At 48.4% G+C, this 26896-nt stretch overlaps 1 protein-coding gene across 1 annotated transcript in view; it reads right to left on the bottom strand.

Moving 5' to 3' along the window:
- The window catches only part of LOC129842156 (fibulin-2-like), an 88496-nt gene that overhangs the window by 60985 nt on the left and 615 nt on the right, over positions 1-26896 (bottom strand). Inside the window, exons 2-4 of the mRNA XM_055910571.1 lie at positions 12997-13593; positions 2897-4823; positions 19-145 (exon numbers count right to left, since the gene is read on the bottom strand). Coding sequence (XP_055766546.1) covers positions 19-145; positions 2897-4823; positions 12997-13467 — 2525 coding nt within the window. The 5' untranslated portion in view covers positions 13468-13593. The remainder of the gene's footprint in view (positions 1-18; positions 146-2896; positions 4824-12996; positions 13594-26896) is intronic.

Raw genomic sequence — 26896 nt, 5'->3', positions numbered from 1 at the left:
GTCCTGTTGCAGACTCACCGGCAGACAGAGTGTTTATCGTCCTTCAACAAAGGCATGTTGTTACAGTGTTGGTTCTCTGATGCCCATCTCTGGCCCACCTCACAGCAGCTCTCCACCACATTGAGAGAAGATGGACCAGGACCAGCTAGAGATACACAGGGGCAATAACACACATATTACACATATTACACATGATATATAGTGCACGCACACACACACACACTACCTCTCAACAACATCTTTAGAAAGAAAGAGATTTTTTTTTAAATCACCCCCTTTTTCTCCCCAATTTCGTGGTATCCAATTGGTAGTTACAGTCTTGTCTCATCGCAGCAACTCCCGTACGGACTCGGGAGAGGCGAAGGTCGAGAGCAATGCGTCCTCCGAAACACAACCCATGCCCATCCAACCCGGAAGCCAGCCAGAGTGTGGGATGGGAGGAAACACTGTACACCTGGTGACCTGGTCAGCGTGCACTGCACCCGGCCCGCCACAGGAGTTGCTAGTGCGCGATGAGACAAGGACATCACTGCCGGCCAAACCCTCCCTAACCCAGATGGCACTGGGCCAATTGTGCGTCGCCCCATGAGCCTCCCGGTCGCGGCCGGCTGCGACAGAACCTGGACTCGAACCCAGAGTCTCTAGTGGCACAGCTAGCACTGCGATGCAGTACCTTAGACCACTGCGCCACTCGGGAGGCCATTAGACAAATACAGAGCAGATATAGAGCAGATATAGAGCAGATATAGAGCAGATATAGAGCAGATATAGAGCAGATATAGAGCAGACATAGAGCAGATATAGAGCAGACACACAGCTGCCAACAGAAACACCTGGACCAGACACACAGCTGCCTCAACAGAAACACCTGGACCAGACACACAGCTGCCTCAACAGAGACACCTGGACCAGACACACAGCTGCCTCAACAGAAACACCTGGACCAGACACACAGCTGCCTCAACAGAGACACCTGGACCAGACACACAGCTGCCTCAACAGAAACACCTGGACTAGACACACAGCTGCCTCAACAGAAACACCTGGACCAGACACACAGCTGCCTCAACAGAGACACCTGGACCAGACACACAGCTGCCTCAACAGAAACACCTGGACCAGACACACAGCTGCCTCAACAGAGACACCTGGACCAGACACACAGCTGCCTCAACAGAAACACCTGGACTAGACACACAGCTGCCTCAACAGAAACACCTGGACCAGACACACAGCTGCCTCAACAGAGACACCTGGACCAGACACACAGCTGCCTCAACAGAAACACATGGACCAGACACACAGCTGCCTCAACAGAAAAACCTGGACCAGACACACAGCTGCCTCAACAGAAACACCTGGACCAGACACACAGCTGCCTCAACAGAAACACCTGGATCAGACACACAGCTGCCAACAGAAACACCTGGATCAGACACACAGCTGCCAACAGAGACACCTGGACCAGACACACAGCTGCCAACAGAAACACCTGGACGAGACACACAGCTGCCTCAACAGAAACACCTGGACCAGACACACAGCTGCCAACAGAAACACCTGGACGAGACACACAGCTGCCAACAGAAACACCTGGACCAGAAACACAGCTGCCTCAACAGAGTTACTGGACCAGACACACAGCTGCCTCAACAGAAACACCTGGACCAGACACACAGCTGCTAACAGAAACACCTGGACTAGACACACAGCTGCTAACAGAAACACCTGGACCAGACATACAGCTGCTAACAGAAACACCTGGACCAGACATACAGCTGCTAACAGAAACACCTGGACCAGACATACAGCTGCTAACAGAAACACCTGGATCAGACACACAGCTGCCTCAACAGAAACACCTGGACTAGACACACAGCTGCTAACAGAAACACCTGGACCAGACACACAGCTGCCAACAGAAACACCTGGACCAGACACACAGCTGCCAACAGAAACACCTGGACCAGACACACAGCTGCCAACAGAAACACCTGGACTAGACACACAGCTGCCTCAACAGAAACACCTGGACCAGACACACAGCTGCCTCAACAGAAACACCTGGACCAGACACACAGCTGCCTCAACAGAAACACCTGGACCAGACACACAGCTGCCAACAGAAACACCTGGACCAGACACACAGCTGCCTCAACAGAAACACCTGGACCAGACACACAGCTGCCAACAGAAACACCTGGACCAGACACACAGCTGCCAACAGAAACACCTGGACTAGACACACAGCTGCTAACAGAAACACCTGGATCAGACACACAGCTGCCAACAGAAACACCTGGACTAGACACACAGCTGCTAACAGAAACACCTGGACCAGACATACAGCTGCTAACAGAAACACCTGGATCAGACATACAGCTGCCAACAGAAACACCTGGATCAGACATACAGCTGCCTCAACAGAAACACCTGGACGAGACACACAGCTGCCAACAGAAACACCTGGACCAGAAACACAGCTGCCTCAACAGAGTTACTGGACCAGACACACAGCTGCCTCAACAGAGTTACTGGACCAGACACACAGCTGCCAACAGCAACACCTGGACCAGACATACAGCTGCCTCAACAGAGTTACTGGACCAGACACACAGCTGCCAACAGCAACACCTGGACCAGACACACAGCTGCCAACAGAAACACCTGGACCAGACACACAGCTGCCAACAGCAACACCTGGACCAGACATACAGCTGCCAACAGCAACACCTGGACCAGACATACAGCTGCCTCAACAGAAACACCTGGATCTTTGTCCACATGATGAACCTGGCCACTCATCTAACTTTAAAACTATGGCGTTTTCAACCCACTCAGCTTCTAGATACTAAACAATAAAGAACGTTCAGGTTCAGTCAAGTGTTTTACTCACCCTCCTGAGTCTTTGGGAGAAAGACTGGAACATATCCCCTCTCCTCCTCCTCCTCCTCCTTCTCATGCTCCTCCGCATCATTGCCCTGCAGGTTGAATAGTGTCTGGGACTGCTTGTGGAGAGGCTCACTTCCGTGGTGACCTAGATCAGCTGATACCCTGAGAGAAGGCTGGCTGGTTGGGCTGAATGTCACCCTGGGAGGAGTACGGTGCTGCTCTGGGTCCCTGGGAGCTGGGTGATGGGGATCCGGCTGTCTGTGAGTTGTGTGGTGGTTCAGCTCTCTGGGAGTTGTAGTTCTGACTGCATGGGGGTCAGGCTTCCTGGTCAGGGTATGGTGATCAGGCTGTCTGTTGAGGCTGTGGTGCTCAGCTTGTCTTGGGATTGTAGTTCTGTCGGTGTGGACATCAAGCTCTCTTGGAGTTGTAGTTCTGACTGTGTGGTGGTCAGGCAGTCTGGGAGATGTAGTTCTGTCTGTGTCGACCTCATACTCCTTGGGGGTTGTGTAGTGGTCAGGCTTCCTGGTCAAGGTGTGGTGGTGAAGCTTCCTGTGGGTGGTGTGGTCCTGATTCCTTCTGGGGGATGTAGTACTGTGTTCTACTGTAGTGTTGTCCTGGTGACTTCCAGGTTCTCTGACACCTGCAGCCTTCACATGGTTGCTAGGGGTACTCCTTTCTCTCTCATCCTCTCCTCCTCTCCTCCCCTGTTTATCCAAATCTACATCATAAGACACGTCTCCCCACCGAGGTCCTGTGGTATTCTCCAATGATGCTACTCTCTCCTCCTCTTCCTCCCAGCTCTCCAGTGCGTCCCCAGCCCTGGCCTCTTGAGAGTGAGGGTGGATCTGGCTCTCTGAGGGTCTGTTCCAGGTCGAGGTGGTATCCTGGTGGCTGGAGCTGGTACTGCGGGATGTGGTCTCTACTGTGGTGTCTTCAAGCTGGCTAGAAGTGGTCTGTTCTACTGTCACTGGGCTGTCAGTAACTGGGCTGCCTGTCTCTTCGAACCCGTCTGTGGTGGCCTTGTAAAGTCCAAATGTCATCAACCTGTCTGTTTTCTTTAGCTTGTCTGTCAGCATCACCCTACCTATATGCTGAGATCTGTCGGTCTCTGTAGATCTGTCTGTCTGCCCTAGCCTGTCTCTCAGTCCTACTCTGTCTGTAACCATACTGTCTGTGGTTGGCTCATGGACTCCATATATCTCCCTGAGCTCCTGCTTATCTCTACTATCATATCCCTTGTTACCATAGCCGTTCTCAGCCCAATCATTAGGCTTATCGTAGCTCTTACTATTACCCCTTTCGTGGCGAGGCTGTGTAGCCCCTGTCCCAGGGTAGGAGACATAGATGACAGAGGAGGACGGTGTAGGGTAGGCCAGATCATTCACAGGGGGTTCGTCTGTAGTAGGGTAGTCATAGTCCCCATCCTCAGTCATGTGGTCTGGCTTGAACGGGGGCAGGTGGTCCGAGGGAATAGGGGCATCTGGCGTGAACGGGGGCAGGTGGTCCGAGGGAATAGGGGCATCTGGCGTGAACGGGGGCAGGTGGTCCGAGGGAATAGGGGCATCTGGCGTGAACGGGGGCAGGTGGTCCGAAGGAATAGGGGCATCGAACGGGAACGGTGGGAGGTGTGGGCTGTTGGGTGCTGGTAGTTTTGGCCCGTTAAAAGGGTATGGAGGACGGTTGTAAGGGGGTACACCTATCGCCTGTGTCTCTTGTGTGTTATAGGGGGGTATAGCATGTTTGTCTCTCTCAGTCTCTCTCAGTGTGTCCTGTGCGAGGTCGGGATGGATAGGGGGATATGTAGGGTGTCTAGGGTGACCCTCCTGTATGGTGGCCAGCATGGGTTTGTGGGGGTCACCGGGGTTGCTGGGATCACAGTCTGGGACAGGGTAGCACATCAGCTGACCTCCGTCAGACGGACAGTGGCACGCCTGGAGGAACATCGTTAGAACCGTGTTAAAACATTAAACGTTACATCATTACTAGAACACCTGGTGGAACATCGTTAGAACCTTGTTACAACATTACTAGAACACCTGGTGGAACATCATTAGAACCTTGTTACAACATTACTAGAACACCTGGTGGAACATCGTTAGAGCCTTGTTGTAAAGGCAGTCAATGTTGTTCTCCCCCTTAGACGAGAAGGAGCATGGATAGGACCAAGATGCGGATTGAGGGAAATAAGCCATCTTTTAATGAAGAACAGCAAACAAGACACTACAAACTACAAAACAACAAACTAACAAACCTTCAACCGTCCTGTGTGGCCCAAACACTGACACAGGAACAAACACCCACAAAAGCCTACTGCCTATGGCTACCTTAAATCTGGCTCCCAATCAGAGACAAATGAATGACAGCTGTCTCTGATTGAGACCCAATCTAGGCAGCCATAGACATAACTAGACAACCTAACAAACACTATCCCATACACATACAACACCCATGGACTAACCAAACACACACAACATACAATGCCCACCCCAACTCACGCCCTGACCAACTAAACATAATCAAAATAACATAAAAATAGGTCAGGAACGTTACAGAACCCCCCCCCTCAAGGTGCGAACGCCGGGCGCACCAGTACAAAGTCCAGGGGAGGGTCTGGGTGGGCAGTTGACCACGGTGGTGGCTCAGGCTGAGGGCGAGGTCCCCACCCCACCATAATCAATCCCCGCTTCTTTATCCCCCTCCCAATGACCACCCTCCCACTAACACCACCTAAATGAGCGACCAGCACCGGGAGAAGGGGCAGCACCGGGACAAGGGGCAGCACCGGGACAAGGGGCAGCACCGGGACAAGGGGCAGCACCGGGACAAGGGGCAGCACCGGGACAAGGGGCAGCACCGGGACAAGGGGCAGCACCGGGACAAGGGGCAGCACCGGGACAAGGGGCAGCACCGGGACAAGGGGCAGCACCGGGACAAGGGGCAGCACCGGGACAAGGGGCAGCACCGGGACAAGGGGCAGCACCGGGACAAGGGGCAGCACCGGGACAAGGGGCAGCACCGGGATAAGGGGCAGCACCGGGATAAGGGGCAGCACCGGGATAAGGACCAGCACCGGGATAAGGACCAGCACCGGGATAAGGGGCGGCAGGTCCTGGCTGAGGGACTCCGGCAGGTCCTGGCTGAGGGACTCCGGCAGGTCCTGGCTGAGGGACTCCGGCAGGTCCTGGCTGAGGGACTCCGGCAGGTCCTGGCTGAGGGACTCCGGCAGGTCCTGGCTGAGGGACTCCGGCAGGTCCTGGCTGAGGGACTCCGGCAGGTCCTGGCTGAGGGACTCCGGCAGGTCCTGGCTGAGTGGCAGCTCCGGACTGTAGGGCAGCTCCGGACTGTAGGGCAGCTCCGGACTGTAGGGCAGCTCCGGACTGTAGGGCAGCTCCGGACTGTAGGGCAGCTCCGGACTGTACGGCAGCTCCGGACTGTAGGGCAGCTCCGGACTGTACGGCAGCTCCGGACTGTCGGACGTCTCTGGCAGCTCCTGACTGGCGGGCGTCTCTGGCAGCTCCTGACTGGCGGGCGTCTCTGGCAGCTCCTGACTGGCGGGCGTCTCTGGCAGCTCCTGACTGGCGGGCGTCTCTGGCAGCTCCTGACTGGCGGGCGTCTCTGGCAGCTCCTGACTGGCGGGCGTCTCTGGCAGCTCCTGACTGGCGGGCGTCTCTGGCGGCTCCTGACTGACGGACGGCTCTAGCGGCTCCTGACTGACGGACGGCTCTACTGGCTCGGGACAGACGGGCGGCTCAGATGGCTCGTGGCAGACGGATGACTCAGACGGCGCTGGGCAGACAGATGGCTCAGACGGCGCTGGGCAGACAGATGGCTCAGACAGCGCTGGGCAGACAGATGGCTCAGACGGCGCTGGGCAGACAGATGGCTCAGACGGCGCTGGGCAGACAGATGGCTCAGACGGCGCTGGGCAGACAGATGGCTCAGACGGCGCTGGGCAGACAGATGGCTCAGACGGAGCTGGGCAGACAGATGGCTCAGACGGAGCTGGGCAGACAGATGGCTCAGACGGAGCTGGGCAGACGGGCCATTCAGGCACCGCTGGGCAGACGGCAGACTCTGGCCGGCTGAGACGCACTATAGGCCTGGTGCGTGGTACCGGAACTGGAGGTACCGGGCTGAGGGCACGCACCTCAGGGCGAGTGCGGGGAACAGGAACAGGGCACACTGGACTCTCGTGGCGCACTCTAGGCCTGGTGCGTGGTACCGGAACTGGAGGTACCGGGCTGAGGGCACGCACCTCAGGGCGAGTGCGGGGAGAAGGAACAGTGCGTCCAGGGCTCTGGAGACGCACAGGAGGCTTGGTGCGTGGTGCCGGAACTGGAGGCACTGGGCTGGAGACACGCACCATAGGGAGAGTACGTGGAGGAGGAACAGGGCTCTGGAGATGGACTGGAAGCCTGGTGCGTGGTGTAGGCACTGGTGGTACTGAGCTGGGGTGGGAAGGTGGCGCCGGATATACCGGACCGTGAAGGAGGACACGTGCTCTTGAGCACCGAGCCTCCCCAACCCTACCAGGTTGAATGGTCCCCGTAGACCTGCCAGTGCGGCGAGGTGGAATAGCCCGCACTGGGCTATGCAGGCGAACCGGGGACACCACCTGTAAGGCTGGTGCCATGTACGCCGGCCCGAGGAGACGTACTGGAGGCCAGATACGTTGGGCCGGCTTCATGGCATCCGGCTCGATGCCCAACCTAGACCTCCCAGTGCGGCAAGGTGGAATAGCCCGCACTGGGCTAAGCACGCGTACTGGGGACACCGTGCGCTTTACCGCATAACACGGTGTCTGACCAGTACGACGCCCTCTTACTCCACGGCAAGCCCGGGGAGTTGGCTCAGGTATCCAACCCGGCTTCGCCACGCTCCCCTTTAGCCCCCCCCCAAGAAATTCTTGGGTGAGCCTCTCGGGCTTCCAGCCTCTCATCCGTGCTGCCTCCTCAATCCACCGCTCCTGGGCTGTGGCTGCCTTCTTCACCTCCCGAGAGCGGCGATTCTCTCCAACCCTTCCCCAGGGTCCTTTTCCGTCCATGTTCTCCCAAGACCATTCCTCCTGTGTCCAGTGCCTTAGTTCTTTCTCTCTCTCCTCAATCCGCTTGGTCCTGTTGTGGTGGGTGTTTCTGTAAAGGCAGTCAATGTTGTTCTCCCCCTTAGACGAGAAGGAGCATGGATAGGACCAAGATGCGGATTGAGGGAAATAAGCCATCTTTTAATGAAGAACAGCAAACAAGACACTACAAACTACAAAACAACAAACTAACAAACCTTCAACCGTCCTGTGTCGCCCAAACACTGACACAGGAACAAACACCCACAAAAGCCTACTGCCTATGGCTACCTTAAATCTGGCTCCCAATCAGAGACAAATGAATGACAGCTGTCTCTGATTGAGACCCAATCTAGGCAGCCATAGACATAACTAGACAACCTAACAAACACTATCCCATACACATACAACACCCATAGACTAACCAAACACACACAACATACAATGCCCACCCCAACTCACGCCCTGACCAACTAAACATAATCAAAATAACATAAAAATAGGTCAGGAACGTTACACTTGTGATGACATTCATACAACGTTTAAGTCAGGTTACACAGGACATTCCAAGAAGACTCGATGCTTAGGTATGACGCTACAAACTTGGCATACTTGTATTTGGGGAGTTTCTCCCATTCTCCTCTGCAGATCCTCTCAAGCTCTGTCAGGTTGGATGGGGAGCGTCGTTGCACAGCTATTTTCAGGTCTCTCCAGAGATATTCGATCGGGTTCAAGTCCGGGCTCTGGCTGGGCCACTCAAGGACAGTGGTGCTTCCACAAAGTACTGAGTAAAGGGTTTGAATACTTATGTAAATATGATATTTCAGCATTTTTTGTAATACATTTGCAAAAATTCTAATAAACAATTTTTGCTTTGTCATTATGGGTTATTGCGTGTAGATTGATGAGGGGGAAAAAATGGTTTAATACATTTTATAATAAGGCTGTAACGTAACAAAATGTGGAAAAAGTCAAGGAGTCTGAATACTTTCCAAAGGCACTGAACAAAAATATTAACACAATATGCAACAATTTCATATAAAGAAATCAGTCAATTGAAATACATTCATTAGGCCCTAATCTATGGATTTCACATGACTGGGAATACAGATATACATCTCAGATACCTTAAAGGTCACAGATACCTTAAAAAACAAAATGTAGGTGTGTGGATCAGAAAACCAGTCGGTATCTGGTGTGACCATCATTAGCCTCCTGCAGCGCGGCACATCTCCTTTCAATAGAGTTGATCAGGCTGTTGATTGTGGTCTGTGGAATGTTGTCCCACTCCACTTCAATGGCTGTGAGAAGTTGCTGGATATTGGTGGGAGCTGGACCATGCTGTCGTACACGTCGATCCAGAGCATCCCGAACATGCTCCATGGGTGACATGTCTGGTGAGTATACAGGCCCGGGACATTTTCAGCTTCTAGGAAATGTGTCCAGATCCTTGCGACATGGGGCTGTGCATTGTCATACTGAAACATGAGGTGATGGCGGAGGATGAATGACACACCAACGGGCCTCAGGATCTCACGATATCTCTGTGCATTCAAATTGCCATCGATAAAATGTAATTATGTTCATTGTCCGTCACCATGGGGCACTCTGTTCACAACTTTGACATCAGCAAACCGCTCGGCCAAATCGCCGTCGCCGTCTGCCCGGTACAGTTGAAACCGGGATTCACCTGCGAAGAGCACATTTCTCCAACATACCAGTGGCCATTGAAGGTGAGCATATGCCCACTGAAGTCGGTTACGACGCCAAACTGCATTCAGGTCAAGACCCTGGTGAGGACAACGAGCATGCAGATGAGCTTCCCTGAGACGGTTTCTGACAGTTTGTGTGAAATTCTTCAGTTGTGCAAACCCACAGTTTCATCAGCTGTCCGGGTGGCTGGTCTTAGACGATCCCGCAGGTGAAGAAACCGGATGTGGAGGTCCTGGCTACACGAGGCCGGAGGGACGTACTGCAACATGTTCTAAAAGGACACTGGAGGCGGCTCTCTGGCAAAAGCTTCGGTGGACATTCCTGCAGTCCGTGCATCTGTGTAATTCTCTCTCTCAAGGCTTTATTGTCATGGGGAACATATGTTTACATTGCCAAAGCAAGTGAAATAGACAAACAAAAGTGAAGTAAACAATAAAAAAAAAATAACTGTAAACATTACACTCATTTCAAATGTCATATTATGTCTATATACAGTGCTGTAATGATGTGCAAATAGCTAAAGTACAAAATGGAAAACAAATAAACATAAATATGGGTTGCATTTACAATGGTGTTTGTTCTTCACTGATTCCCCATTTCTTGTGGCAACCGGTCACAAATCTTGCTGCTGTGATGGCACACATTGTGCAACATTGTGCAACATTGTGCAACATTGTGCAACATTGTCAGAATGTTCTGTGCAACTTAAGTGAATATCCCAAGAATATTCTTGCAAAAACCCAAACAACTCCCATAAGTTAATGAAATGTTCTGGGTTCCTTTAAAGAACTCAAACCAGCTGTTCTGTCAGCATTCCATTAAGGGAATGTCCTGTTGCCACATAACTTCAACATTGTAAGAACGTCATCACAACTGGACAGTGTTTTCAGAACCTATATCTTAAATGTGTTCTCTTGCAACATCAGGCGAATGATTTATACAAACATTCTATAATCATCAGCACGATTGGGAACTTTCACAGAACCCAATTTGTTTTGCTGGGAAGACATTGAGAATCTATTGACCGTTGGTTTGAGACCTAAACTATAGTTCAACATCTCTAGAACGGCACCTAAAGACAGGCATTGTGCTAGAATAGCAGACAGGTAGCAGGTAGCAGACAGGTAGACAGACAGACTTCACAGGTAAAGGTAGATAGACAGGTAATGTGCTAGAATAGCAGACAGGTAGCAGGTAGCAGACAGGTAGCTGGTTGTAGACAAGTAGCAGACAGGTAGCAGACAGACTTCACAGGTAAAAGGGACAAGAGTACAGGTAAAGGTAGATAACCGACAGACTTCACAGGTAAAAGGGACAAGGGTACAGGTAAAGGTAGATAACAGACAGACTTCACAGGTAAAAGGGACAAGGGTACAGGTAAAGGTAGATAACAGACAGACTTCACAGGTAAAAGGGACAAGGGTACAGGTAAAGGTAGATAACCGACAGACTTCACAGGTAAAAGGGACAAGGGTACAGGTAAAGGTAGATAACCGACAGACTTCACAGGTAAAAGGGACAAGGGTACAGGTAAAGGTAGATAACCGACAGACTTCACAGGTAAAAGGGACAAGGGTAAAGGTAAAGGTAGATAACAGACAGACTTCACAGGTAAAAGGGACAAGGGTACAGGTAAAGGTAGATAACCGACAGACTTCACAGGTAAAAGGGACAAGGGTACAGGTAAAGGTAGATAACCGACAGACTTCACAGGTAAAAGGGACAAGGGTAAAGGTAAAGGTAGATAACAGACAGACTTCACAGGTAAAAGGGACAAGGGTACAGGTAAAGGTAGATAACCGACAAACTTCACAGGTAAAAGGGACAAGGGTACAGGTAAAGGTAGATAACAGACAGACTTCACAGGTAAAGGTAGATAGACAGGCATTGTGCTAGAATAGCAGACAGGTAGCAGGTAGCAGACAGGTAGCAGGTAGCAGACAGGTAGACAGACAGACTTCACAGGTAAAGGTAGATAGACAGGTAATGTGCTAGAATAGCAGACAGGTAGCAGGTAGCAGACAGGTAGCTGGTTGTAGACAAGTAGCAGACAGGTAGCAGACAGACTTCACAGGTAAAAGGGACAAGAGTACAGGTAAAGGTAGATAACCGACAGACTTCACAGGTAAAAGGGACAAGGGTACAGGTAAAGGTAGATAACAGACAGACTTCACAGGTAAAAGGGACAAGGGTACAGGTAAAGGTAGATAACAGACAGACTTCACAGGTAAAAGGGACAAGGGTACAGGTAAAGGTAGATAACAGACAGACTTCACAGGTAAAAGGGACAAGGGTACAGGTAAAGGTAGATAACCGACAGACTTCACAGGTAAAAGGGACAAGGGTACAGGTAAAGGTAGATAACCGACAAACTTCACAGGTAAAAGGGACAAGGGTACAGGTAAAGGTAGATAACAGACAGACTTCACAGGTAAAAGGGACAAGAGTACAGGTAAAGGTAGATAACCGACAGAGTTCACAGGTAAAAGGGACAAGAGTACAGGTAAAGGTAGATAACAGACAGACTTCACAGGTAAAAGGGACAAGGGTACAGGTAAAGGTAGATAACCGACAGACTTCACAGGTAAAAGGAACAAGGGTACCGGTAAAGTTAGATAACCGACAGACTTCACAGGTAAAAGGGACAAGGGTACAGGTAAAGGTAGATAACCGACAAACTTCACAGGTAAAGGTAGATAACCGACAGACTTCACAGGTAAAAGGGACAAGGGTACAGGTAAAGGTAGATAACAGACAGACTTCACAGGTAAAAGGGACAAGGGTACAGGTAAAGGTAGATAACAGACAGACTTCACAGGTAAAAGGGACAAGGGTACAGGTAAAGGTAAATAACCGACAGACTTCACAGGTAAAAGGGACAAGGGTACAGGTAAAGGTAGATAACCGACAGACTTCACAGGTAACAGGGACAAGGGTACAGGTAAAGGTAGATAACAGACAGACTTCACAGGTAAAAGGGACAAGGGTACAGGTAAAGGTAGATAACAGACAGACTTCACAGGTAAAGGTAGATAACCGACAGACTTCACAGGTAAAAGGGACAAGGGTACAGGTAAAGGTAGATAACAGACAGACTTCACAGGTAAAAGGGACAAGGGTACAGGTAAAGGTAGATAACAGACAGACTTCACAGGTAAAAGGGACAAGGGTACAGGTAAAGGTAGATAACAGACAGACTTCACAGGTAAAAGGGACAAGGGTACAGGTAAAGGTAGATAACCGACAGACTTCACAGGTAAAAGGGACAAGGGTACAGGTAAAGGTAGATAACAGACAGACTTCACAGGTAAAGGTAGAGAGAACAGACTGACCTCACAGGCAACAAGGTGAAAAGAGTGTCCGGCCTCGTACTTCTGGTTGTCATGGACACAGCCGATACGTTCGCAGGTGACACAGCCGTCAGCCGGCTCAGACACCTCGATGCAGTTAGCAGGGACGTCAGGACAGGGCATGAAGTGACAGCCAATCCGGCCGCCGCCTTCCGGGCACGAACACTCCGTACTCCCAAAGTCCACGAAGTAGGACTGCCCCTCGGGAACATTACCATTCTTAAAGCCGGCATGGACACAGTCGTAGTACTGGTAGCCCTCGCAGGTACAACCAGTCTGAACGCAGGTAGTACAGCAAGCCCCAGCTTCCAGACGCTCCTCAATACAGTTACTCAGATCAGGGCAGTCTACACCTGTACAGTCCTTCTGGCCCAGGCTACCACTCACACTCAGCAGGAGGAGGACAAAGGCACTCTGACATAATGTCTGTTCAACTGGTGGGGGACAAGCCATGATGACACCAGATGGATTGAAAGCTATGAGAGGGAAGATGTTTTTCACAGTGTTTTGAGGTTTGGCTTTGTAGTCCTCCTCCAGTATTCAGACACACTATCTTTGTTCTCAGGAATCACCACCACTCTACAGAGACAGAGAGATGGAGACAGATAGAGAGAGAGAGAGAGGGGGTGGAGGAGGGAGGGAAAGAGAGGTTTAGAGAGAGAGAGAGGGGGTGGAGGAGGGAGGGAAAGAGAGGTTTAGAGAGAGAGAGAGAGGGGTGGTGGTGGGAGGGAGGGAGGGAGGGAGGGAGTTACACACACACCAACATCTGGAATCATAGTTAAACTCTCAGGTTCTGGTCTGTCCCATTTCTTTCACTACTGCTGGGTGGCTGGTCCAGAGACCTGATATTATTATGACTACACGACAGAGACACTTATTCCTGGGAGTGCATTCTGATGAAGATCATCAAAGGTAAGTGAATATTTATAATGCTATTTCTGACTTCTGTTGACTCCACAACATGGCAGGTACCTGTATGGCTTGTTTTTGTGTCTGAGCGCCGTACTCAGATTATTGCATGGTGTGCTTTTTACGTAATTTTTGGGGGAAATCTGACACAGCGGTTGCATTAAGGAGAAGTTTATCTAAAGTTCCATGTATAACACTTTTATCTTTTATCAATGTTTATTATGAGTATTTCTGTAAATTGATGTGGCTCTCTGCAAAATCACCGGATGTTTTGGAGGCAAAACATTACTGAACATAATGCACTAAGATTTTTGGATATAAATATGAACTTTATCAAACAAAACATACATGTATTGTGTAACATGAAGTCCTATGAGTGTCATCTGATGAAGATCATCAAAGGTTAGTGATTCATTTTATCTCTATTTCTGCTTTTTGTGACTCCTCTCTTTGGCTGGAAAAATGGCTGTGTTTTTCTGTGACTAGGTACTGACCTAACATAATCGCATGGTATGCTTTCATCGTAAAGCCTTTTTGAAATCGGACACTGTGGTGGGATTAACAACAAGTGTATCTTTAAAATGGTGTAAAATACTTGTATGTTTGAGGAATTTTAATTATGAGGTTTCTGTTGTTTGAATTTGGCGCACTGCACTTTCACTGGCTGTTGTCAAGTCGATCCCGTTATCTCAGCCGATCTCAGCCGTAAGAAGTAAAAAGTGCTTTCCTCACCATCTTAAATAAGCACGCCCCATTCAAAAAATGTAGAACCAGCAACAGATATAGCCCTTGGTACACTCCAGACTTGACTGCCCTTGACCAGCACAAAAACATCCTGTGGCGTACTGCATTAGCATCGAATAACCCCCGCGATATGCAACTTTTCAGGGAAGTTAGGAACCAATATACACAGGCAGTTAGGAAAGCAAAGGCTAGATTTTTCAAACAGAAATAAATCTGCGATAATTGAGAATTTCAATAAGCATTTTTCCACTGCTGGCCATGCTTTTCACCAGGCTACCCCTACACCGGTCAACAGCCCTGCGCCCCCCACAGCAACTTGCCTAAGCCTCCCCCATTTCTCCTTCACCCAAAACCAGATAACTGATGTTCTGAAAGAGCTGCAAAATCTAGACCCCTACAAATCAGCCGGGCTAGACAATCTGGACCCGCTCTTTCTAAAATGATCCGCCGAAATTATTGTACCCCTATTACTAGCCTGTTCAACCTCTCTTTCGTATCGTCTGAGATTCACAAAGATTGGAAAGCTGCCGCGGTTATCCCCCTCTTCAAAGGGGGAGACACTCTAGACCCAAACTGCTACAGACCTATATCCTATATCCATCCTACCCTGCCTTTCTAAGGGCTTCGAAAGCCAAGTTAACAAACAGATCACCGACCATTTCGAATCCCACCGTACCTTCTCCGCTGTGCAATCTGGTTTCCGAGCTGGTCATGGGTGCACCTCTGCTCAAGGTCCTAAATGATATCATAACCGCCACCGATAAGAGACAATAGTGTGCAGCTATATTCATCGACCTGGCCAAGGCTTTCGACTCTGTAAATCACCTCATTCTTATCGGCAGACTAAACAGCCTTGGTTTCTCAAATAACTGCCTCGCCTGGTTCACCAACTACTTCTCAGACAGAGTTCAGTGTGTCAAATCGGAGGGCCTGTTGTCCAGACCTCTGGCAGTCTCTATGGGGGTGCCACAGGGTTCAATTCTCGGGCCAAATATTTTCTCTGTATACATCAATGATGTTGCTCTTGCTGCTGGTGATTCTCTGATCTACCTCTACGCAGACGACACCATTCTGTATACTTCAGGCCCTTCTTTGGACACTGTGTTAACTAACCTCCAGACGAGCTTCAATGCCATAAAACTCTCCTTCCGTGGCCTCCAACTGCTCTTAAATGCAAGTAAAACTAAACGCATGCTATTCAACCGATCACTGCCTGCACCTGCCCGCCCGACTAGCATCACCACCCTGGACGGTTCTGACTTAGCCTGTCTAGGACTGGGGTGCCGCTAGCGGCACATCCCCCCCACCCCCACTGAAAAGGCAGAGCCGCGAAATTAAAAAAATATTTTTTTTTTAAATATTTATCTTTCACACATTAAAGTCCAATACAGCTAATGAAAGACACAGATCTTGCGAATCCAGCCAACATGTCCGATTTTTAAAATGTTTTACAGGGAAGACACAATATGTAAAGATGTAAATCTATTTGCTAAACACATTAGCATAATCCACCATCTTTTCTTTGTCCACCAACACCAGTAGCTATCACCAATTCAGCTAAACTAAGATATTGATAGCCACTAACCAAGAAAAAAGCTCATCAGATGACAGTCTGATAACATATTTATGGTATAGGATAGGTTTTGTTAGAAAAATGTGCATATTTCAGGTAGATGTCATAGTTTACAATTGCACCCACCGTCACAAATGGACTAGAATAATTACAATGAGCAACGTGTTTACCTAACTACTAATCATCAAACATTTCGTAAAAATACACAGCATACACTAATCGAAAGACACAGATCCTGTGAATACAGACAATATTTCAGATTTTCTTACAACGAAAACACAATAAATCGTTATATTAGCATAGCACATGTGCAAACGTTACCAGAGCATTGATTCAAGCCAAAGAGAGTGATAACGTAAACATCGCCAAAATATATTAATTCTTTCACTAACCTTCTCAGAATTCTTCAGATGACACTCCTGTAACATCACATTACAACATACATATACAGTTTGTTCGAAAATGTGCATATTTAGCCACCAAAATCATGGTTAGACAATGAGAAAAGTAGCCCAGCTGGTGAGAAAATATCCTGCGCCATATTAGACAGTGATCTAGTCGTATACATAAATACTCATAAACGTGACTAAAAAATATAGGGTGGACAGCGATTGATAGACAATTTAATTCTTAATACAATCGCGGAATTACATTTTTTAAATTATCCTTACTTTTCAATACAGTTTGCGCCAAGCAAAGCTACGTCAAACAAGATGGCGTCCTAAGCCATTAACATTTTTCGACAGAAACACGATTTATCATAATAAATTGTTCCTACTTTGAGCTGTTCTTCCATCAGAATCTTGGTCAAAGAATCCTTTCTTGGGTCTAATCGTCTTTTGGTCGAAAGCTGTCCTCTTGCCATGTAGAAATGCCCATTGCGTTCGGCATGAACTGGAAGCGTGCCCAGAGATTCACAGTGTCTCAGAAATAAATGTCCCAAAATCGCACTAAACGGGTATAAATTGCTATAAAACGGTTTAAATTAACTACCTTATGATGTTTTTAACTCCTATAACGAGTAGAAACATGACTTGAGAAATATTACTGGCTCCACTAATGCTTGGAAAAAGAACGGGTCGGTGCCCACCGTGCGTCCGACGCAGCAGGAAAGGAGTGCCTACCTACACGTGTTTTTCATTTATAGTGGCTGTGATTGCGCAATCCACACCATTCAAATCGTCATTTACATTTACATTTAAGTCATTTAGCAGACGCTCTTATCCAGAGCGACTTACAAATTGGTGCATTCACCTAATGACATCCAGTGGAACAGCCACTTTACAATAGTGCATCTAAATCTTTTAAGGGGGGGCAGAAGGATTGCTTTATCCTATCCTAGGTATTCCTTGAAGAGGTGGGGTTTCAGGTGTTTCCGGAAGGTGGTGATTGACTCCGCTGTCCTGGCGTCGTGAGGGAGTTTGTTCCACCATTGGGGTGCCAGAGCAGCGAACAGTTTTGACTGGGCTGAGCGGGAACTGTACTTCCTCAGTGGTAGGGAGGCGAGCAGGCCAGAGGTGGATGAACGCAGTGCCCTTGTTTGGGTGTAGGGCCTGATCAGAGCCTGAAGGTACTGAGGTGCCGTTCCCCTCACAGCTCCGTAGGCAAGCACCATGGTCTTGTAGCGGATGCGAGCTTCAACTGGAAGCCAGTGGAGAGAGCGGAGGAGCGGGGTGACGTGAGAGAACTTGGGAAGGTTGAACACCAGACGGGCTGCGGCGTTCTGGATGAGTTGTAGGGGTTTAATGGCACAGGCAGGCCGCTTCCTGTGTGAGGCAGGGTCGTACTCTGCGGATGTTGTAGAGCATGAACCTACAGGAACGGGCCACCGCCTTGATGTTGGTGGAGAACGACAGGGTGTTGTCCAGGATCACGCCGAGGTTCTTAGCGCTCTGGGAGGAGGACACAATGGAGTTGTCGACCGTGATGGCGAGATCATGGAACGGACAGTCCTTCCCCGGGAGGAAGAGCAGCTCCGTCTTGCCGAGGTTCAGCTTGAGGTGGTGATCCGTCATCCACACTGATATGTCTGCCAGACATGCAGAGATGCGATTCGCCACCTGGTCATCAGAAGGGGGAAAGGAGAAGATTAATTGTGTGTCGTCTGCATAGCAATGATAGGAGAGACCATGTGAGGTTATGACAGAGCCAAGTGACTTGGTGTACAGCGAGAATAGGAGAGGGCCTAGAACAGAGCCCTGGGGGACACCAGTGGTGAGAGCGCGTGGTGAGGAAACAGATTCTCGCCACGCCACCTGGTAGGAGCGACCTGTCAGGTAGGACGCAATCCAAGCGTGGGCCGCGCCGGAGATGCGCAACTCGGAGAGGGTGGAGAGGAGGATCTGATGGTTCACAGTATCGAAGGCAGCCGATAGGTCTAGAAGGATGAGAGCAGAGGAGAGAGAGTTAGCTTTAGCAGTGCGGAGCGCCTCCGTGATACAGAGAAGAGCAGTCTCAGTTGAGTGACTAGTCTTGAAACCTGACTGATTTGGATCAAGAAGGTCATTCTGAGAGAGATAGCAGGAGAGCTGGCCAAGGACGGCACGTTCAAGAGTTTTGGAGAGAAAAGAAAGAAGGGATACTGGTCTGTAGTTGTTGACATCGGAGGGATCGAGTGTAGGTTTTTTCAGAAGGGGTGCAACTCTCGCTCTCTTGAAGACGGAAGGGACGTAGCCAGCGGTCAAGGATGAGTTGATGAGCGAGGTGAGGTAAGGTAGAAGGTCTCCGGAAATGGTCTGGAGAAGAGAGGAGGGGATAGGGTCAAGCGGGCAGGTTGTTGGGCGGCCGGCCGTCACAAGACGCGAGATTTCATCTGGGGAGAGAGGGGAGAAAGAGGTCAGAGCACAGGGTAGGGCAGTGTGAGCAGAACCAGCGGTGTCGTTCGACTTAGCAAACGAGGATCGGATGTCGTCGACCTTCTTTTCAAAATGGTTGACGAAGTCGTCTGCAGAGAGGGAGGAGGGGGGGGGGAGGGGGCGGAGGATTCAGGAGGGAGGAGAAGGTGGCAAAGAGCTTCCTAGGGTTAGAGGCAGATGCTTGGAATTTAGAGTGGTAGAAAGTGGCTTTAGCAGCAGAGACAGAAGAGGAAAATGTAGAGAGAAGGGAGTGAAAGGATGCCAGGTCCGCAGGGAGGCGAGTTTTCCTCCATTTCCGCTCGGCTGCCCGGAGCCCTGTTCTGTGAGCTCGCAATGAGTCGTCGAGCCACGGAGCGGGATGGGAGGACCGAGCCGGCCTGGAGGATAGGGGACATAGAGAGTCAAAGGATGCAGAAAGGGAGGAGAGGAGGGTTGAGGAGGCAGAATCAGGAGATAGGTTGGAGAAGGTTTGGGCAGAGGGAAGAGATGATAGGATGGAGGAGGAGAGAGTAGCGGGGGAGAGAGAGCGGAGGTTGGGACGGCGCGATACCATCCGAGTAGGGGCAGTGTGGGAAGTGTTGGATGAGAGCGAGAGGGAAAAGGATACAAGGTAGTGGTCGGAGACTTGGAGGGGAGTTGCAATGAGGTTAGTGGAAGAACAGCATCTAGTAAAGATGAGGTCAAGCGTATTGCCTGCCTTGTGAGTAGGGGGGGAGGGTGAGAGGGTGAGGTCAAAAGAGGAGAGGAGTGGAAAGAAGGAGGCAGAGAGGAATGAGTCAAAGGTAGACATGGGGAGGTTAAAGTCACCCAGAACTGTGAGAGGTGAGCCGTCCTCAGGAAAGGAGCTTATCAAGGCATCAAGCTCATTGATGAACTCTCCAAGGGAACCTGGAGGGCGATAAATGATAAGGATGTTAAGCTTGAAAGGGCTGGTAACTGTGACAGCATGGAATTCAAAGGAGGCGATAGACAGATGGGTAAGGGGAGAAAGAGAGAATGACCACTTGGGAGAGATGAGGATCCCGGTGCCACCACCCCGCTGACCAGAAGGTCTCGGGGTGTGCGAGAACACGTGGGCAGACGAAGAGAGAGCAGTGGGAGTAGCAGTGTTATCTGTGGTGATCACGTAAAGGCATCCAGGGGAAGACGTAAGCAGTGTCCGTATACTCATAGCAATAACAGTGGCCTTTAAACTGACTCCAGAACAGGGGCCAAAATGTGTGAAATCTGACTCCATGTCAGGGAAATTGCTGTAGAATAAGTTCTGTTCCACTCAGAGACAAAATTTCAACGGCTATAGAAACTATAGACTGTTTTCTATCCAATAATAATAATAATATGCATATTGTACGATCAAGAAATTTGTAGGAAGCCGTTTCAAAAATTACACGATTTCCATAAATAGTGACAACAGCACCCCCTAGCCTCAAAGGGTTAAAATATGCGGACAACTACAAATACCTAGGTGTCTGGCTAGACTGTAAACTCTCCTTCCAGACTCACATCAAGCATCTCCAATCCAAAGTTAAATCTAGAATCGGCTTCCAATTTCGCAACAAAGCCTCCTTCACTCATGCTGCCAAACATACCCTCGTAAAACTGACTATCCTACCGATCCTCGACTTCGGCGATGTCATTTACAAAATAGTCTCCAACACTCTACTCAGCAAATTGGACGCAGTCTATCACAGTGCCATCCATTTTGTCACCAAAGCCCCATACACTACCCACCACTGCGACCTGTATGCTCTCGTTGGCTGGCCCTCACTTCATATTCGTCGCCAAACCCACTGGCTCCAGGTCATCTATAAGTCTTTGCTAGGTAAAGCCCCGCCTTATCTCAGCTCACTGGTCACCATAGCAACACCCACACGCAGCTCCAGCAGGTATTATTAGGTATTATTATTATTCTACCTTTATTTCAACAACAGACTGAGACTAAGGTCTGTTTTACAGCTGGGCCCTGCGTATACATGTTAACACATACAGTTTAGGTAAAATGATTAAGAAACTAAACAAGACAAGACAAAACGATCACAGATAACACAAACAAAGACAGCAACAGGTTAAATTTAAACGCAGGTTATTCCCCTAAAAGCACAAGAAACTGCATTACCCAGAGCAGTTCCAATAAATAAATATTTAAAATGAACAAGAGTCTCAAGTTTAAGTTTAGTCTGCAGGCTATTCCATAGGCAAGAAGCGTAACAGGAAAAGGCAGCTATACCCAACTCTGTGGAGATCGCAGGGCCCTCAACTGTAATCCATGTTGAGACCTGGTTGTAGGAATTATAATTCTAATATTGATGAGTGATGATAGATAAGAAGGTAGCTTACTCAGAAGTGCTTTATAGACAAACACGAGAGCATGTTGTTCTCGTCTCACGGACAGCGAAGTCCAACCCACATTTTGATATAAAACACAGTGGTGAGTTCTGTAGCTAGCACCTGTCATAAACCCTAAGTGCGCAATGATAAGAAGCATCCAGCGATTTAAGTGTTGATGCCGTAGCATGATGCCATCTATTTTGTGAAGTGCACCAGTCCCTCCTGCAGCAAAGCACCAAAACATAACGATGCCACCCCCGTGCTTCATGGTGTTCCTCGGCTTGCAAGACTCTCCCTTTTTTCATTCAAACATAATGATGGTCATTATGGACAAACAATTCTATTTTAGTTTCATCAGACCAGAGGACATTTCTCCAAAAAGTACAATCTTTGTATCTTTGGGATTGATTTGCACTTTTTGTACCAAAGTACGTTAATCTCTAGGAGACAGAACGCGTCTCTTTCCTGAGTGGTATGATGGTTGCGTGGTCCCATGGTGTTTATACTTGCGTACTATTGTTTGTACAGATGCACGTGGTACCTGCTTGAAATTGTCCACAATTTTTTTCTGAGGTCTTGGCTGATTTCTTTTGATTTTCCCATGATGTCAAGCAAAGAGGCACTGGGTTTGAAGGTAGGCCTTGAAATACATCCACAGGTACACCTCCAATTGACTCAAATTATGTCAAGTAGCCTATCAGAAGCTTCTAAAGCCATGACATAATTTTCTGGAATTTTCCAAGCTGTTTAAAGGCACAGTCAACTTAGTGTATGTGAACTTCTGACCCACTGGAATTGTGATACAGTGAATTATAAGTTAAATAATCTGTCTGTAAACAATTGTTGGAAAAATGACATGTGTCAATCACAAAGTAGATGTCCTAACCGACTTGGCAAAACTACAGTTTGTTGACAAGAAATTTGTGGAGTGGTTGAAAAACGAGTTTAAATGACTCCGACCTAAGTGTATGTAAACTTCCGACTTCAACTGCATGTATATATATATATATATATATATATATATGTGTGTGTGAGGGCCACATCACCATGGATATTTAGTCAAAGATGCCCTCGAGTCTTGAACTGTTAATTCAAAATGCTGTCATGATTGCTTTCTCAGTTTTGTTGGCAGTTGATTACAAAAATGATATTATTCTAAAGCTGTGGTCACTGGAATAGGAGAGAGAGAGAGAGGGGAGAGAGACTGAAAGAGAGCGAGAGGGGAGAGAGGGAAGAGAGAGAGGGAAGAGAGAGAGAGGGGAGAGGGAGAGAGTAAACAACAATCTGTCTCATGAATTTGTTTTCTACTGTGCTCACTGTAGGGAACATAAATGTTTGGCCCCAAATGACAACCTATTCCCAATCTAGTGCACTACTTTTGACCATAGCACTATGTGCCCTGGTCAAAAGTAGTGCACTTAATTGGGAAGACGTTACCCTTTGGGACGCAACCCATAACTTCATAGTAACCCCATAGTAACGCAGACCTTCATGGTGTTACTGTGAGTTGAAGCAGGTTGTGTTTCTTTTGGGAATAAGTCAATATTATATCTTGATATGTTAACAAATACATGCTGTGTTGTAGTGTGCCTACATCGCAAGCCCATACATAGTAAGTCAATAGGGCTAACTGGCTAGCTGCCATTAGAATCATGATTTCATGAAAAACTCAGTAACCATGGCTGCAGGGTTTTATCTGTATTTTTCCTCTATATGTTTTTACCATACAAATAAAATGTGACTTGATTTGATTTGCAGCCCCGGTGAAAGTCACAGGCAATTCCTTGGCACACAAAGGACATCAGGGATTCCTTTCCCTCCCTCCATCTCTTCTTTCCCCTCTCCTCCCAGTCCAGCTGATTTCTGATTACACCCTCATGTCAACCTGATCAGCCAGTCTCAGCCAAGGGAAGGGTTGGTTCCAGACACATAATGTCTTGGTTTTAATGACCTGGAGATGAATGGTACATTTGTTTTCAGGATAGGCCAACTAGTGATGCATGGATTGACTCATAACTCGCAGTCCCCGCGGATAGTCATTAAATATTGTGTGGATGAATAAAGAGAGAACAATACCTTTAAAAAAAAGACATAAATGTATCATTATTGTGTAATTTATATCTAGGCTACATGGAGGTTTGTCATTATTTTATGCTATCTGTCATTAGAGCATCAGCCTGGCCTTCAGGGCCTAGCTGTAACCTGAGTCAAACAGACAATCCCAAAATGCTTTTGGGGAACGGGCAGAAAAAGTGAACAATCCACGGAGGCAAAAAGGACAATGTCGGAGTTTAATTCAATAAGAGAAAAGCTGTGAAAGGGAGAGTTGAAAATAAAGAGAAGGGAGGCCCAGAAAAGTAACGTTTGGGAAAGAATTGGTAACAGAGGATAAAAGGCTACGTCATGTGTGATGATTGTGAAGCACTACAAATTCCAGTCACAAGATGGGGACTTGAAGTGAACTGTAGCCTACTGTTCAGATGCTTTGTGAGAGATTATAGACCTACAGTCAGTGTCCAGATTTCAGTGTCCATTTAACCCCTTAATATATAGTGCAGAGTTAAGCACTTCTTCCTGTAAAACTATCAGCTCTACTGACGCTATCTAACTGAGCATTGGCATTCTCTCCAGATGAAATAAATCATATTTCTCTACTCCTGTTGTGTTGACTTGGGAACAGGTGTAAAGAAATATGATTTATGCTCAGTTAGATAGCATCAGTAGAGCTGTTGTCTTTATCAGCATCATAAAAGCTGATAGTATTTAAAACCAAAAATAAAATACGCATCCAAGCCGAACTGAAATCTTATTAGAAACATGTTGGGTTGTTTTCACAGCTTTCCATTTCCTTACAACCGGTCAAACTGACGTCATTTGGAAATTTTGCGCAATTTTTTTTTCTCCAGCTAAGAGTTATTGCATTGTCTCCCCGGTCCCTGAACGTCTCTGCTCCACAGTGACAGAGGAAACTTTACTGACGTCAACTATATAGACATAGTACCACAGTATGAGTCATAATACCCATAAAACCTAGCAGTCAAATAGGTAAATGGTTCTAAATCGTTTTTCCACCATTCATTTTTCCCATAGGAACACTTACAATAAGGGCTGTGTTTCATGTGGGCCCACCCTGCACAGACCACCCTGCACAGACCACCCTGCACAGACCACCCTCCCCAGACCACCCTCCCCAGACCACCCTGCCCAGACCACCCTCCCCAGACCACCCTGCACAAAACCACCCTGCACAGACCACCCTGCACAAACCACCCTGCAGAGACCACCCTGCACAGACCACCCTGCACAGACCACCCTCCCCAGACCACCCTGCACAGACCACCCTGCACAGACCACCCTGCACAAACCACCCTGCAGAGACCACCCTCCCCAGACCACCCTGCCCAGACCACCCTCCCCAGACCACCCTGCACAAAACCACCCTGCACAGACCACCCTGCACAAACCACCCTGCAGAGACCACCCTGCACAGACCACCCTGCACAGACCACCCTCCCCAGACCACCCTGCACAGACCACCCTGCACAGACCACCCTGCACAGACCACCCTGCACAGACCACCCTGCACAGACCACCCTGCACAGACCACCCTGCACAGACCACCCTGCACAGATCACCCTGCACAGATCACCTGTTCACGTCACCCTGACCATATAAATCTCTCTAGAAAGGGCCTCCCGAGTGGCGCAGTGGTCTAAGGCACTGTTTCGCAGTGCTAGCTGTGCCATTAGAGATTCAGGGTTCAAGTCCAGGCTCTGTCGCAGCCGGCCACAACCCGGGAGACCCATAGAGCGGCACACAATTGGCCCAGCGTTGTCTGGGTTAGGGGAGGGTTTGGTCGGCAGGGATGTCCTTGTCCCATTGCGCACTAGCGACTCCTGTGGCTGGCCCAGGCACAGTTCACGCTGACACGGTTGCCAGGTATACGGTGTTTCCTCCGACACATTGGTGCGGCTGGCTTCCGGGTTAAGTGGGCATTGTGTCAAGAAGCAGTATGGCTTGGTTGGGTTGTGTTTCAGAGGACGCACGGCTCTTCCCGAGTCCGTATGGGAGTTGTAGCGATGCGACAATTGGATACCACAATATTGAAGAGTAAACAGGGTGAAGAATTCAACAATGTTAAATGTCTAGGACAAGGTGACTTTGCTAATTAGCTGCTAATGTGGCTTTCATAAATCCCTGCTCGTGTTAAATTGACACAAAACCTGTTTGCAAAAGTGATGGGAGTTTGCAGGGATTTGTAGTTTTGAATGATGTCTACTTTGATGCTAATTAGCTTTTTTCGAATCTGAGTGTAAATAGAGCCGAATATATTGATAAAAGTCACCTTGTCCGAGATTTACATGGTTTTTAAAACGTCATGCCAGGGTAAACCTACATGAAACACAGACCTTAAGCGTTTCTAAAATCCCCTATCTGAAAAAAAAATGGTGGAAAACGATTGGAACCATTTCCGTTTGACCACAGTGTAAATAGAGCCGTAAATAATGTTGTCCCACTCCACTTCAATGACTGTGCGAAATTTCTGGATTTGGGCAGGAACTGGAACAAGCTGTAGTACACATGGATCCAGAGCATCCCAAACATGCTCAGCGGGAGTCATGTCTAGTGAGTATGCAAGCCACGGAAGAATGGGATATTTTCAGCTTCTTAGAATTGTGTCCAGATTCTTGGAACATGGGGCCGTGCATTATGTGGATTTAAATTGCCATTGATAAAATGTAATTGTGTTCATTGTCCGTAGCTTATGCCTGCCCATACCATAACCCCACCACCACCACCACGGGGCACTCTGGTCACAATGTTGACATTAACAAACCGCTCGCACACACAACACCATAGACGTTGTCTGCGGTTGTGAGACCAGTTGGACACATTGCCAAATTCTATTAAATGACCTTGGAGGTGGCTTATGGTAGAGAAATGAACATTCAATTCTCTGGCAACAGCTCTGGTGGATATTCCCTCAAAAGACTTTTTGATATACAACAATTCCTCTTGGCAAAGGAGAAAGTATCACTAAATGGGATGTAAACAAATTTGTTCACAACATTTGTGAGAAATAAGCGTTTTGTGCGTATGGAACAATTCTGGGATCTTTTATTTCAGCTCATGAAACACGGGACCAACACTTTACATGTTGCATTTATATCTTTGTTCAGTGTATAATTACAGAAGAGAAGCTGAATATATTTAATTACAGACAAGTTGAGCAACAAACTGCCTGTCAAAATGTCGGAAATTATAAGCAGAAACATATCTGAATCAGGCAACAACAACAAAAAATGCACCCTGTCAAAAACCTCGTTCTTCCATCTGACTGTAGCCTACAGCACATGTTCTATATTAGCGGGTTAGAGTCGGGCGCGTCCCTCAGATTTATCACACTTGATCACATATAGTCGGACGGTTGCTGATGGGCTACTAGCAATTGCGTGCAGAAACAAACAGCTGA

The sequence above is a fragment of the Salvelinus fontinalis genome, unplaced genomic scaffold, assembly GCF_029448725.1.
Source record: "Salvelinus fontinalis isolate EN_2023a unplaced genomic scaffold, ASM2944872v1 scaffold_0018, whole genome shotgun sequence".
Lineage (NCBI taxonomy): Eukaryota > Metazoa > Chordata > Actinopteri > Salmoniformes > Salmonidae > Salvelinus > Salvelinus fontinalis.
Note: the sequence above shows the minus strand (reverse complement) of the source record. Positions and strands in the feature narration are given on the sequence as shown.